Below are 14,515 nucleotides of genomic sequence, written 5' to 3'. Positions count from 1 at the left end.
AACTTGCCGCTAAGTAGGAATTCATTTGTACCTGTATCTGCCCCACAACCCTGCTCTCTCCCCGTCAGACATTCACAGGGGTAAAGGGAAGAAGAGGTTCACTAAAGAGGATAAACCATTCCATCAAGGAGAAGATGCTAATGCAAGACTCTAAGATGTGTTATTTGATATTTTTCCCAACTATTAGCTATTCTTTGTCAAAATCCCACTTGTGTATTTGCTGAGGGAAATGGTTTCTATCTCAAGAACTGTAAACTACTTCATGTTTATTAAAGAAACATGTTTTGTAATCAGATGTTGCTATCATCTTACAATGACTTTTGCTTATTTCAAAGAAATGAAAATATTTATTCACATGATAAAAACAATTTACACATATAAATTCACTACCTGTAGCCAATGAAAGTGCAGAATATGTAAATGTGTTGAAAAAGAAGAAAAATATATTTTTTTGTAAAATAACTTTGAACTAAAGAACCTTTATTATATATTTTTTAATGATGACAACACAGTAAAGCCAGGGGGTGCTGCAATATGGTGAATCAATTTTGTGCGATTTTATTGTTTGAGCATGGCATTCAGTTGTCATGCCAACCTTCTTAAACTGTAACTGGAAGGTAATCAGATGGAAATTAGAGTATTTTAAAAGAGAAACTAATAACTTCAAGGTAAATTCTGAGGTGGGGCTTATGGAAGGACACAAACAGACTTATTCCTTTCAGCTTGGGCCTTCATCCTGGTGGTTAATGGCAAGGACACCATCGATTTCAAACATTTAATTCAGATAATTTATTTTAAACTTTATCAGAAACAAGCCTGAATATTTTATTGTAGTTTCAAAGAGAACAGTTAATATGTAAAGAAATGAGAAAAGAGAGAAAAATAGTACTAACCAATAAAAATAGTACTAGTTAAACCACCTCTATATTTGGGCTGAAACTTCTGTCATAGTCTCAACCAATTCTTTAAAACAATATTAGGTAGTTAATTAGATGTTTAAAGACAAAACCATTAGTTGTTTTGACTTTATTTATCCTTTCCTTTCTGAATATCAAACAAAATTATTTAAAAATACTTAATGTGCTAAGACAATAACATTTTAGCATCTCTGCCATGATCACAAAACCACTCTTTAAAGTCCTTGAACATTCTACTTGGGACAAGGGAGAGGTTTTATATCAGAATAGGAAAACATTAGGAGAGGAATTTGCTTCTATAATTTCCACCTACTTTTAGGTTAAGCCCATTTCTAGTCTCATTTTGGGAAGATGACTTCTGGCATGGGACAATAAAGGCCCAATATTAATGGTCTGTGCAGAACTTTCAGACCAAAGCAATATAAATGCATCTGCCAGGTGTTAGAAATTGAACAAAGAGACCCAGGGTGAGCTATTTGGGGAATAAGGATACAGCTGTCCAGTAATGCTAACCTCTGCCCAGTTAATGTGGCAGCATCTCTAGAAAACACAGCTGGCAAACTCCGGCCTGCAGGAGATGACATATACAAACAGCTGCCCAGATGTTATGCTCTGTTGTTTTTTTCTTTAAGTATCAAAGGGCTAGTCGGTGTCTATCACAGACTGTGCTAAGTGTCTTAGCACCAAAATGGCCTCTCTAGTGTGCATCCAAGTTCTCTATTCTCATGCATTTTAGGAAACGTTTTCTCTTCAGTGAAAAAATCCAGTAAGGGTCTTACGCCATTTCACCTAACTACAAATTTAGGATAAGCACTTGGGTTTTGCCCCAATTATTTCAGATGATAATATAAATTAGATTTCTCATCTATAAAATATGTGAACTGTATTAGATACCCTTGACTACAGTCTCCTTGGGTTCTAAGATTTCCTCTCCTCATTGTATATTTTTCCTTATTAATTACAGGTACTCAAGGAAGGTCTAGTTATTAAATCACTTAAAATGTATGTCTGTTTTTCTTAGTAAAATATCACCTAGTAAGGATGCATATAGCCTGTTGATTAGAAAAAACATAGAAGGGAAGAATTAGGTAAGGAGGGGTGGGAGGGTGGGGAGATTATAGACAATCATATCATGGCATAGGAAGCAATGACCAATGCTCTCCAAAATGGATAAAGACACACAACATAAGGAAGGTCTTGACACACTGTACTGAAGGTAACAAGAAGTAAAAAACATGTTTCTTATGTCTATAACCAAAAGGAATCACGCTGCTATTGCTTGGTATTCTACCTTCCAAGATGGCATTTGACATTTGAACTTGACTTGGCAACAACAACAACAACAAAACCACAATGAACAAACAAGCAAGCAAACAAAAAGATTGATTCCTTCTAGCTAATTTTGAGAAGTGGACTTACTATCACTTGCTTCCTTGGCAGGGAGAAAGATCCAAATACATATATTCCTCTGATATTTCTGACTCCTGAGGGAGATTCTTGGATTTAATAACAAGGAACACTTTTTCTGGATTTCCATCATTGTTCCATGTGTTTTCTGTTGTTTGGGTTTACCTCAATTTGGGGTATAAGCTCTTATTTTTCCTTTATTTAGACTAAACTATTCACCAATCTTGACAGAAAGGAGGTTTAACTCTAGTGGAAAGACTAACTTCTGTTTGAGTGGAATTCCAGGAAGAAAATTAAAGGGTTATAAAGGCATTTGATTTTACTAAACACCTTTTTATTAAACTGTACAAAAATTGTGAATTATTATGTTTTGTCTGTGTTTGTGGAGTTGCTTCTTTTAATATGTTTTCAATAGACAATAAGGCACTAAGAACCCGGGTAATGAATAGATTTTAAAAATAGCTACTACCTAACAATGTTACGGGAACAATTAGAGTGCAGAAAACTCTCTCACATGAGATGCCAACTGAAAACAAAGGTTGGCATGATGCTGGCTCTTTGGTTCCTTTGCAATTAATAAAACATGCTCTATCCAAATTCATCCCTCTCACTTAACACTATTTGGATTGTTATTTGATTTGTTTGTTTTCATTTCCCCCCAATCCACTAAAAAAACCACAATGATGGATCTTATTCTCTGTGTAATTTTTCTTTTTCCTTCTATTCTTAATAGCTATCCAGAGTGCTAGCAAACATTTGTATGCATGGACTATGCATATGTCTTGCTTTCTCACTCAGAGAACAAGGAAATAATTCTTCAAGAAAGACTCTTTCTAGCCAAATTACATTGTCACATCAATCAAACACAACAAAACACAAAATTCATTTGTTCATCTGGTAGCTAGTTGCTAAAGAACACAGCCAAAAATTTAATCTTTACAACACAACAGAAGATCCTGAGCATTGCCCACAGGCATGAACCGAGTTTGTGAGCTCTGAACCACACTTTCAATTCAAAACCAAAGAGCACAGCATTATTGGGAAATAGCTTTTTTTCACTTCCATGTACAATGGAATAAAAACAGTTACTTCTATTCTCATTGTAAAAAGTCCAGTAGCTTTTCTAGACTCATGACCTTTTAGGTCATTCAACATATTTTAAACAGAAGCTCTATCACTTCTGCCTTTAAATGGTAGCACGGGACTCCTGAAAAACATAAAGGTTCTGAAGTGTCCCCCCAAGTCCACCAAAGGAATCAAATTAACTTTGTTTTTCTTAAAGGCCCATTTCCACAAAGAGTTGAATCTGACAGAGCAGTAAACACCATCTGAATCATTTTCAACGGTCTCAGGTCTCACCTAACTTTATTAGACATGCAAAAGGTGCTATTTTAAAGACCTAAAAGATGTTATTACATCATAGCATTTCATGAGGCCCTAAAGGATCTACTTACATTTTGCTGTCACTTTGTATCCCCCCAGAGGAGGGGCGTGGCCTTCTACTGCATCAAATCCAGCGGAAACTAGGACCATATCTGGATCAAACTCTTGGGCCACAGGCATCACTACGGTCCTGCACAGTAAAAAGGCGGCCAGTTACACATGGGAATGGCGGATACCTTTAAAAATTTTGCAGTGAAAAAGACTTGGCACAATCTCAAGAACTTCCCAAGAATAAAGAAAGCGGGAAAGGAGAATGCTATTTGCAATGGATCAAAAGCTTATCATTTCCTTAACACTGAATCAGTTATTTTAGCATCCCAATTTGTCTTTTTTCCTTTCATCTTTGTTTCTCCAAATTAAAAAAAAATTGCTTTGCAGGTACATTCTCAAGCCCATCATTTCACATGCACATCTGTGGCTATTTTATCCCACTCCTGCCTATAAAACACGGCTTCTTCCAGGGGAGTGACTAATGTTTCACGGAGGAAAGCTGAAGCGTCAGTGAAAACCCGGCTTACTCCAGTTAATGAGAACTTGGTGTAAATTTGAACTATAAATTTATTTTTGGGGAAAAGTTGCTTTTCCAACTAAAAAAAATTTTTTTAAGTACTTGTCATGGTAGGGGGTGACTCTTGCAAAGTAAAAACATGAAATTCCTTTAATAGAATCCAGACCATAATGTTAAGTAGTCCAAGGTCAGAGACACCAGGCATGTGGCAGTCTCATCCATGACAGCAGCCCTGCTGGCCCCACTTCTTCAGCCTTCACATTCACCTCTTCAGCCTTCTCAGGCCCCCCTAATCCCTTTCTCCTCAGTGCTGGGTTTGAGAGAGAATGCCTAATGATTGCAACTAGGCTTTATGAAACGTAAACATTTTCTGAATGCAGACCATTCACAGAATTCAAATTTTCAAAACAGTTTAATGTAATGGGAAAACTAGAGGGCACAGGAAATTTAAAAAGTAGTAGTCTTATTGTGTTTGGGAGAAAGGACTAAACCAAATATTAAAATAATTGTTCTTGAGTAGTGATATAATTGAGTTATTTTAAATTTTTTATATTCGCAAATTTCTAATAATATCAGATTGATAGTTTAAATGTTTTGCATGTAAACAGAAGATGAAGTTACAAAATAAAAACTACTTATTTGGAACTTGCCTAGATGGAGACATAAATGAATAAAATGTTTTTCATAACTCCTCTATTATTATCTATACTAATAAAAACCTAGGTGGTGTCTCACCCTCATGTCATCACAAGATGGCCGCCCCATGTCATCACAAGATGGCCACCACAAGATGGCTGGCAGGGGAGGGCAGTTGTGGGTGATAAGGCCAGCAGGGGAGGGCAGTTGGGGGTAAACAGGCCAGCAGGGGAAGGCAGTTGGGGGTGGCCAGGCTGGCAGAGGAGGGTAGTTTGGGGCCATCAGGCTGGCAGGCGAGGGCAGTTGGAGGTGATTGGGCTGGCAGGTGAGGGCAGCTGGGGGTGATCAGGCCAGCAGGGGAGGGAAGTAGGGGTGATCAGGCCAGCAGGGGAGGGTAGTTGGGGGCGATCAGGCCAGCAGGTGAGGGCAGTTGGAGGCGATCGGGCTGGCAGGCTAGGGCAGTTGGGGGTGATCGGGCCAGCAGGGAAGGGCAGTTGGGGGCGATCGGGCCGGCAGGGTAGCAGTCAGCTGTCAATCAGGCTGGCAGGGGAGCAGTTAGGGGGTGATCAGGCAGGCAGGCAGAAGTGGTTAGGGGCAATCAGGCAGGCAGGCAGGTGAGCAGTTAGGAGCCAGCAGTCCCGGATTATGAGAGGGATGTTCGGCAGTCAGACATCCCCTGAGGGGTCCCAGATTGAAGAGGGTACAGGCTGGGCTGAGGGACATCCCCCCAGTGCATGAATTTTGTGCACCGGGCCTCTAGTAGAAATATAAAAGCTCAATCCTTCAAACTCATAGATGTGCATGTAAGTGACTTCTGTGGAAGTCCTTCCAACAACTGGAAAGCACTTATGAAATGAAACCCTCCCTGGAAAAAAAGCAAGTATATTGAAGGAAAGAAGAGGCAGGACTGAATATAAGAAGTTAAAGAAATGCTAGTTGGCTAAGGGGCCCAGGAATACATCCCAACACCTTCATCGCCTTTCCTCTGAGCCAATAACCAGTGTTTATTCTAGGCAAATTAATCAGAGACTCTCACTTAAGAAACGGATGTGTCTGGAGAAAGCCAAGACTTCTAGTGTGGATATTGTTGCCCCAAATACTGTCTTCCTTATTTATCATTTAAGGAGATGCAGAGACTATGAGCCACCTTCAGGAATGCTCACTCCAAAGTCGGGTTTGGCCATCCACATGCTCTATCCCAACCAGCTGACATGAACTCCCAATTGACCCATTTACACAACCACAGGGAAAAATGACACCAGTTACTACTTTCATAAATATTCACGTCAAAGCAGAAATTTCCCAGCATATAAGGAGAGTCAGTAGTATGAAGAAAAAGGAAAGATTAAAATAAACATAAATATAAACAACTTTAGAAAAACAGAGATAATTCAGGCAACAGAAATAAGAATCTCAAAGAGATTCAAGGAAAGATTTTATTTTTAAAACACAGACATGCTGTTATGAAAAAGAACAAAGAACAAGGGAAGCACTTCGAGTTAAAAACTACAACTGTATAAACTAATAGAAGGTCTGAAAAAATAAAATTGAAGTAATCCCTCATAAAAGGAAACAAGTGAATAAACTATATAAGTGGGAAAATATGAGACATAGAGGATCAATGCAGAAGTCCTTATTTGATTAATAGGGTCCTTGAGAATGCTGAGAAAAGTGAAAACATTTTCAACTAATGATAGTAAATAATTTTTAGAAACTGAAAAATCAAGTCTACAGATCTGATTAGTCCAACCAATGCAAAGCTCTGTATATAAAAACGTATACATACTTAGACATATTCTAATAAGACTTAAAATCCCCAGAGATCCTTACAAAAGAAAAAAGTCACCCTCAAAAGAGACGAAGAGTGAGATTGACATCCAAGTCCAATCAGCAACACTGAATATCCCCACATTGTGAGGGAAAATTATTTTTAAACTTTAATTCTACTGCCAGCCATTACATATTAGCAATCAAGTATGTTACTTACATAAAAAATACTTTAAGATATTTAAGGACTCAGAAATTTAATTCCAAATCACCCTCCCTGAATAATTTCCTTGAAAATGTACTTCTGCCACTAAGGAAGTAAATCAAAGAGACAGAGAGGCATAGGACCAAAGTAGTGGACAGACCATAGGAGAGCGATAAAGAGGGTCCACTGGTGATTTGTATATGTATTTATTTGCTAGTAAACAGGTGATGGAAGCAATGATAAAGGCATATATGCCTTGTCATCATCACCTGCCCTCTGGAAATTCTGTCATGCTGTCAACCCTTCTCCTCTTCCCTACGAATCATCTCCCAGGTGAGACTCATACTAAAGGGTAAAATGAAATCATAAAAAAAGGGAGACCAAAATACCACCATGACTACTAATAAAAGGAGACATAGATCCTGTAACCAGACACTAAACACTGTAAGGAGAAAAGGATCCCATTCTGGATTTCCTTTCAAGAAACGTGATTCTGACTTGGAACCTCCCTAGTTAGAATCAGGTCTCTGGTTTTCTTTCATCTAGTCAATGGACAAAGAATTGGCTGCACTGAGTCATGTGTTGTGCTTCAGCAGAAACACACAAGCGACCTCCCAGGACTCCCCTCGGTGTGTGCTGAGTGCACAGTGCAGGATGTTACTGGCTCATTGGGTATGCTCAGTGCAGGGGAGGACTGCTCTGGCTTTAAGGGAAACAGAAGGCATTTTAAAGCACATGAAAGCATTATACCCCATGGAGTTACTCAACAATATCCTAGTTTTCATTCACAACTCATTCATGAGCTCCTGTTAAGTGAGAGGCATTGGGATTATGCCAGCAATCAAAGATATGAATAAGTGGTAGCTCTGCCCTCAAAGAGTCCATAACTGAGAAGGATGTGCCCGTGGAAAGCCGGTTTGTTAGACTTTGGATTTCATTCTGAATAAGAAGGGAAACAGGGTGGTTTGACGAGAGCAGTGATGTGATCAGATATAGGTCATTTCTGTCCTCATCAATTAAGCGATGCATTTGAAAGTGTCCTTTAGAATTCCCAGGTCTTTTTGACTTCTGAGACAGCAGATTCTGAACCCCTGCATAATGTGTAATGGCATGTTATAATCATGCAAATATGGATTATAGGTGAAAAGCCAAGCCTGTATTTTTCTTTAGAGATCAATTGTGCATCATTGCTGAAAAGCATCAGATTATAAAACTGCACATTTGCAAATGGCACAGGATTTCTGTTCTTTTTAGATTTTTCTAAAAAAGGCACATTACAGCAGGCACACTTTCTCATCCGTGTGTACATGCTGTGCATGCAGTGCAGGAGAAGGGTGCTCCCAAGGGAAACGCTTCCTGACGGTTCCTGCTTGGACAAGTGGTGGAAGCAGCACCTCAACGAGCTGCCACTAGGCAGACTCCAGGGAGCGGCTGTGGCTGCTGGCGCTTCATGTTGCCCCCAGGACTGCACTCACCACTGGACCAGTCCCCTTCTGGGGAAGCACCAAAGGAAGGCATACGGAAGTGGGTCAGCACTGAGAAACACATTGATTGGTTGCCTCCTGCATGAGCCCTGACCAGGGCCCAGGCCAGGGAAGAATCTCAATCAAAAGTATGTGCCCTTGACTGGAATTGAACCTGGGCCCCTTTTGTCTGCTGGCTGAGGCTCTATCCACTGAGCCAAACTGGCTAGGGCTATCTATAATAATAAAAGCATAATATGCTAATTAGTCCGGACAGCTGAACGACCTTCTGGACATCCTTCCGGATGAAGCCACGGCAGCAGGGGCCGAGGCAGAAGCGGTTAGGGGTGATCAGGCAGGCAGGCGAGGAGTTAGGGGTGATAAGACAGGCAGGCAGAGTGGTTAAGGGTGATGAGGCATGAAGGCAGAGTGGTTAGGGGCGATGAGGCAGGCAGGGGAGCGGTTAGGGGCAATGAGGCAGGAAGGCAGAGGCAGTTAGGGGTGATCAGGCAGGCAGGTGAGCAGTTAGGGGTGATCAGGCAGGCAGACGAGCAGTTAGGGGTGATCAGGCAGGCAGACGAGCAGTTAAGGGTGATCAGGCAGGCAGGCAAGCAGTTAGGGGCAATCAGGCAGGCAGATGAACGGTTAGGAGCCAGTGGTCCTAGATTGTGAGAGGGATGTCTGACTGCCAGTTTAGGCCCAATCCCCCCCCCCCCCCCCAGGCCTCTAGGTTCTTTATATAATGTTTTGTCTATTTTCCTCTCCTGTGTCTACATGCTTTTTCTTTGTCTCTATAATTTTGCTCAATATGAATTTCCTCTTATCTCAACGTATTTTTGTTCACTGAGTTAGATATGTTCTGTGTCTAGTTCTTTTGCATTTGTGCAAATCAAACATTAGAATAGGAACTCTGTCCGGGCAAAGGACATTATATCATCTTACTTTGATGAGCAATGGAACACGTGTGAAAGGGAGGGAGAGGGGGGAATGTGGGGTTTCCCCAAAAGCTTGTAAAAAAAAGGGACCACCAAATTCTGCAGCACCTGCCACTGAGTGCCATCTCAAAACTGAATTCTCTGGCCTCAGTTATGACTGTAGAAAGATCAAAGGATTCCAACTCAAGATGCCGGGTTCTGGTTCTTGGCACTGCTCCTAAATGTATGACCTTAGTAAACTGTCTTCCCTCAACTATTGGTTTCCTTAAGTATAAAACAGGGTGGTACAGGGATTCATCTAGATGGTCTCTAAAGTCATAAGCAGCTCCCACAAAATATATATGTTTTTTTATGTCTCAGAGCTAAGATATCAAAGGGACTTTTATTATTATTATTATTCTCTTTCTCTTATACTTGATAAGAAAAGTCATTGCCTGGGGGTTGGGGGTGGGTGAGAATATTAGTTGAAGGTGGTCTAAAGGTACAAGCTTCCACTTGTAAGTTCTGGGGCTGTCATGTCCACTACGATGACTCTAGTTAACAATACTCTATTGAATGTTTGAAATTTGTTAAAAGTAAATCTTAAATGCCTCGCCACAAGGACAAAAAAAGTGTCACCTTCAAAAAAAAAAAAAGCCCTAGCCAGTATGGCTCAGTGGATAGAGCATCTGCCTGTGGACTGAAAAGTCCCGGGTTCGATTCTGGTCAAGGGCACATGCCTGGGTTTATGGGCTTGATCGCCAGTAGGGGGCATGCAAGAGGCAGCCAATCAATGATTCTCTCTCATCATTGATATTTCTATCTCTCTCTCCCTTTCCCTTCTTCTCTGAAATCAATAAAAATGTTTAAAAAAAAAGTGTCACCTTGTGAGGTGACTGATATTAACTAATCTTATTGCTGTAATCAATTTGCAATACATGGTTCAGCAAAAGTAGGTTTATAGTTGTGAGTATGCAAAACAGTTTATTCTTTTTTTTAAAAAATATATTTTATTGATATTTTACAGAGAGGAAGGGAGAGGGATAGAGAGCCAGAAACATCGATGAGAGAGAAACATCGATCAGCTGCCTCCTGCACCCCCCACTGGGGATGTGCCCGCAACCAAGGTACATGCCCTTGACCGGAATCGAACCCGGGACCCTTCAGTCCGCAGGCCGACGCTCTACCCACTGAGCCAAACTGGTTTCAGCAAAAACAGTTTATTCTTATACTAGAGGCCCAGTGCGTGAAATTCGTGCACGGGGGAGGGGGTGTCCCTCAGCCCAGCCTGCACCCTCTCCAATCTGGGACCCCTCCAGGGATGTCCGACTGCCCATTTAGGCCCAATCCCACAGGACATCCCTCTCACAATCCAGGACTGCTGGCTCCCAACTGCTCGCCTGCCTGCCTTCCTGATTGCCCCTAACTGCTTCTGCCTGCCAGTCTGATCACCCCCTAACCACTCCCCTGACAGCCTGATTGATGCCTAACTGCTCCCCTGCCAGCCTATTTGCCCCTAACTGCCCTCCCCTGCAGGCCTGGTCACCCCTAACTGCCCTCCCCTGCAGGCCTGGTTCCCCCCAACAGCTCTCCCCTGCAGGCCTGGGTCCCTCCCAACTGCTTTTCCCTGCAGGCCTGGTAACCCCAACTTCCCTCCTCTGCCAGCTTGGTCACCCCTAACTGCCCTCCCCTGAAGGCTTGATAGCCCCCAACTGCCCTCCCCTGCTGGCCTGATCGCCCACAACTGCCCTCCCTTGCAGACCTGGTCCCTCCCAACTGCCCTCCCTTGCTGGCCATCTTGTGGTGGGCCATCTTGTGTCCACATGGGGGCAGGATCTTTGACCACATGGGGACAGCCATCTTGTGTGTTGGAGTGATGGTCAGTCTGCATATTACTCTTTTATTAGATAGTACAGAGGCCTGGTGCATGGGTGGGGGCCAGCTGGTTTGCCCTGAAGGGTGTCCTGGATCAGGGTGGGGGTTCTCTTGGGGTGTGGGGTGGCCTGGGCGAGGGGCCTGTGGTGGTTTGCAGGCCAGCCATGCCCCCTGGTGACCCAAGCGGAGGCCCTGTTATCTGGGGTTTATTTATCTTTTACAATTGAAACTTTGTAGCCTGGAGCAGAGCCAAGCCTTCTGCTTGCTCCATGGCGGCAGCCATTTTTGGGGGGGATTTATGTATCTTCTATAATTGAAACTTTGTAGCCTTAAGTGGAGGCCTGGGCCAGCCAGGGTGTGCGGAAAGCTTGGCTTCCTCCATCGCCGGGGGCAACCCTAACCTCCTGCTCTTTCCAGCTCCATGGCTGCCGCCATTTCTGTTTGGGTTTATGTATCTTCTATCATTGAAACTTTGTAGCCTTGAGTGGAGGCCTAGGCCAGCAAGGGCAGGCGGAAAGCTTAGCTTCCTCCATTGTCGGGGAAACCCAAGCCTCCCTCCTGCTCTCTGTGGCCATAGCCATCTTGGTTGGGTTTATTTGCATATTTGCTCCTGATTGTCTGGTGGGCGTGGCTTGTGGGTGTGGCTTGTGTGCGTAGTGGAGTGATGGTTAATTTGCATATTACTCTTTTATTAGATAGGATTATTATTTACTAGAGGCCTGTTGCACGTATTCGTGAACCGGTGGGGTCTCTCGGCCTAGCCTGCAGGGATCGGGTGAAACTGGCTCTCCGACATCCCCTGAGGGGTCCCGGATTGCAAGAGGGCACAGGCCAGGCTGAGGGATCCCACCAGAGCACGACTGGGGCTGGGGAGGGACCTCGGGAGGGCTCCAGGGCGTGTCCGGCCCATCTCGCCCAGTCCCGATAGGTCGGACCCCAGCAACAAGCTAACCTACTGGTCAGAGCGTCTGCTCCCTGGTGGTCAGTGCGCATCATAGTGACTGGTCGAATGGTCAAACACTTAGCATATTGGGCTTTTATTACATAGTATTAATTAGTGTATTATTTTTCATATGAACAACTGTAAACCTACTTTTACACCAACCTGTATATCAAATCATTATGTTGTGCACTTTAAACATTAAAAAGTTAGATATCAATTATATCTCAATATACTATTTAAAAAAAACCAATGCCTAAACCTCAACATTTTTTTTCTGTTTTTTTTTAAACCTTTATTGTTGAAAGTATTATATATGTCCCTTATCCCCCCCGCCCCATTGACCTCTCCCATCCCACCCCTGCCCTCTACCCCAGGCCTTCACCATGCTATTGTCTGTGACTATGGTTTATGCATATACACATATGAATTCATTGGTTGATGATTTCTGATCAAAACCTTTATTACATACTCACTGACTTGACATTATCTTTTCTGATTTCAATTCTAAGTATGTCTTTCCTTTGATGACTGGGGACTCTAGAGTCAAATGCAAATCACTCTAAGAACAAAGTATTTATTCCTAGTGTAGAATAAACATTTTTAAAGAGACTGGAGTTCTCAATATGAATTTATTTAGTTTATATTATTATTTTGCTACATTAAAATGCTGATTATAGTACTCTGTGTTTTTTTAAAGAATGAACCCTTGATGAGGATAAGGAAACTATGTACAAACCACATACTTTAAAAATTGAAATAATAATAGGTCTAAGATCTAATTCTATTGCTAAATGTGTGTATATCTTAATACCGCACAATATATGCTAGGAACATATACCTTAACTAAATATCTATGTATATATACATATATGAATATAATATCTAATAATATATACATTCATATTCCATAAAGTTCATTTTTTAATAAGAGTTTGAAATATGACATTTAGTAAGTTTATTTTGCTTTAGTACATTAAAATGTCATTGCTAATTTTAGAACTCTGTCATTTAAGAAGAATGAATACTTGAAGGGACTAAGGGACTTTCCTTGCCCAAGATGTGTCATATGGCCAGTAACAATTCTGACTAATTCAAAGTTATTACTCAATGTGTCTGTGAGCTGAGAGCTGGGAGTAAAACTTTCTCAACAATAACTCTTCCTGGCTTTTGGGATGCTGTCAATGAGTGTCATATTGTATTTATATTATTATATTTGCTGTTCCTCTGAATGTGTAATGATGCTGGCTTTCTATCCAGACTCCACTCAAGCATAGCAAGCTGAGAAAAATTATAAGATTGCTAGCCTATCAAAATCGATAAAGTGAATCTTCTGTAACTACCATAAACAAATACAGTGGTAACAAAATTAATAGATTTTGCTTTAGTTGAATTCTATTTTGAAATTTGGTATAGAAAAATTAACAAACCAAAATCAGGAAACTCTGAGACATGCTTAATTTAGAGTTTTTAGATGTCACTCAAGAGTTTATATTAAAATTTTATTGAAATGAACATTCTTTACTTTGCAATATAGAATGAAATGTATAGATGATTATATATGTCCATTTCCAATCATTATTTTATGAAAGTACATAAATATCATGCATTTTAATATGCCAAAAATGTGGCTATAATTTTGCAACAGTGGTTTTCAAAAAATATTTTATTATGATTCCAAATGTGAGTCTAGTAACTTACAGATGGTCTTCTGTCTTTGGTTTCAAAAGTATTGCTAAATCATTTATTCCAAATTTGCAAAAAAGTGAGGGCTGGAAAAGAACAATTGGTCTGCCACCATCTAACTAACAAAGGACTGAGTCATAGGTAACCTCCGCTGAGGCAAAGGAGGAAGGACTAAGGTCTTCTCCAAGGTTATGCACCATCGATTCCTTCTTAAACCCCTTCAAAATGCCTGTAACTCCCCACGTAGAATGCGTTTTTCTTGATGGTTACAATGAACAGCCACGGAGATGCTAGTCCCATAACATTTTAAACTCATCTTACCCCTATTTCATTACTCCTCTCATCCTTCCTTCTTTCCTCCTTTCTTTTCTCCTTTCCTTCTTCCTTCTCTTTACTTTATTAATTTTCTAATTTCTCTCTCTTTTTAGAACAATTCATTCTTAAAGGATATGAAAATAACTTAAGAAGAATTTGGAAAACTTTCACACAAATCAGCTCACAAAATTTTCAATTTTGTCTCCTTATGTGAAGACCAACTGGATAATCAAGGAAGAAAGTATATTCAAAGAACATAATCCACATATTCAGGAGGAGAGGCAGAACAAGCCCCTGCAACATGTCTCTTTCCAAATCTTTGTTTATTTTTGTTTCTACAGCAACCTTGTGATTGTAAAACACTGCTATAATGAGTAGAAAAGAGAACACCAATGACAACAAAATGCTCTTGTAACTGAAATAGCAGAGAACTGTTTCG

General features: G+C 41.0%; 1 protein-coding gene across 1 annotated transcript in view; it reads right to left on the bottom strand.

The window, feature by feature from the left end:
* The window catches only part of HDAC9 (histone deacetylase 9), a gene marked incomplete at its 3' end in the record, with an annotated part of 846,383 nt that overhangs the window by 113,086 nt on the left and 718,782 nt on the right, over positions 1 to 14,515 (bottom strand). The window contains exon 23 of the mRNA XM_080665383.1: positions 3,779 to 3,897. Within this exon, the coding sequence (XP_080521509.1) occupies positions 3,779 to 3,897 (119 nt within the window). The remainder of the gene's footprint in view (positions 1 to 3,778; positions 3,898 to 14,515) is intronic.

Source organism: Plecotus auritus (genome assembly GCF_963455305.1).
Source record: "Plecotus auritus genome assembly, chromosome: 4".
Classification (NCBI taxonomy): domain Eukaryota; kingdom Metazoa; phylum Chordata; class Mammalia; order Chiroptera; family Vespertilionidae; genus Plecotus; species Plecotus auritus.
The sequence above is the reverse complement of the archived record's forward strand: the minus strand, read 5'-3'. Positions and strand labels throughout refer to the sequence as shown.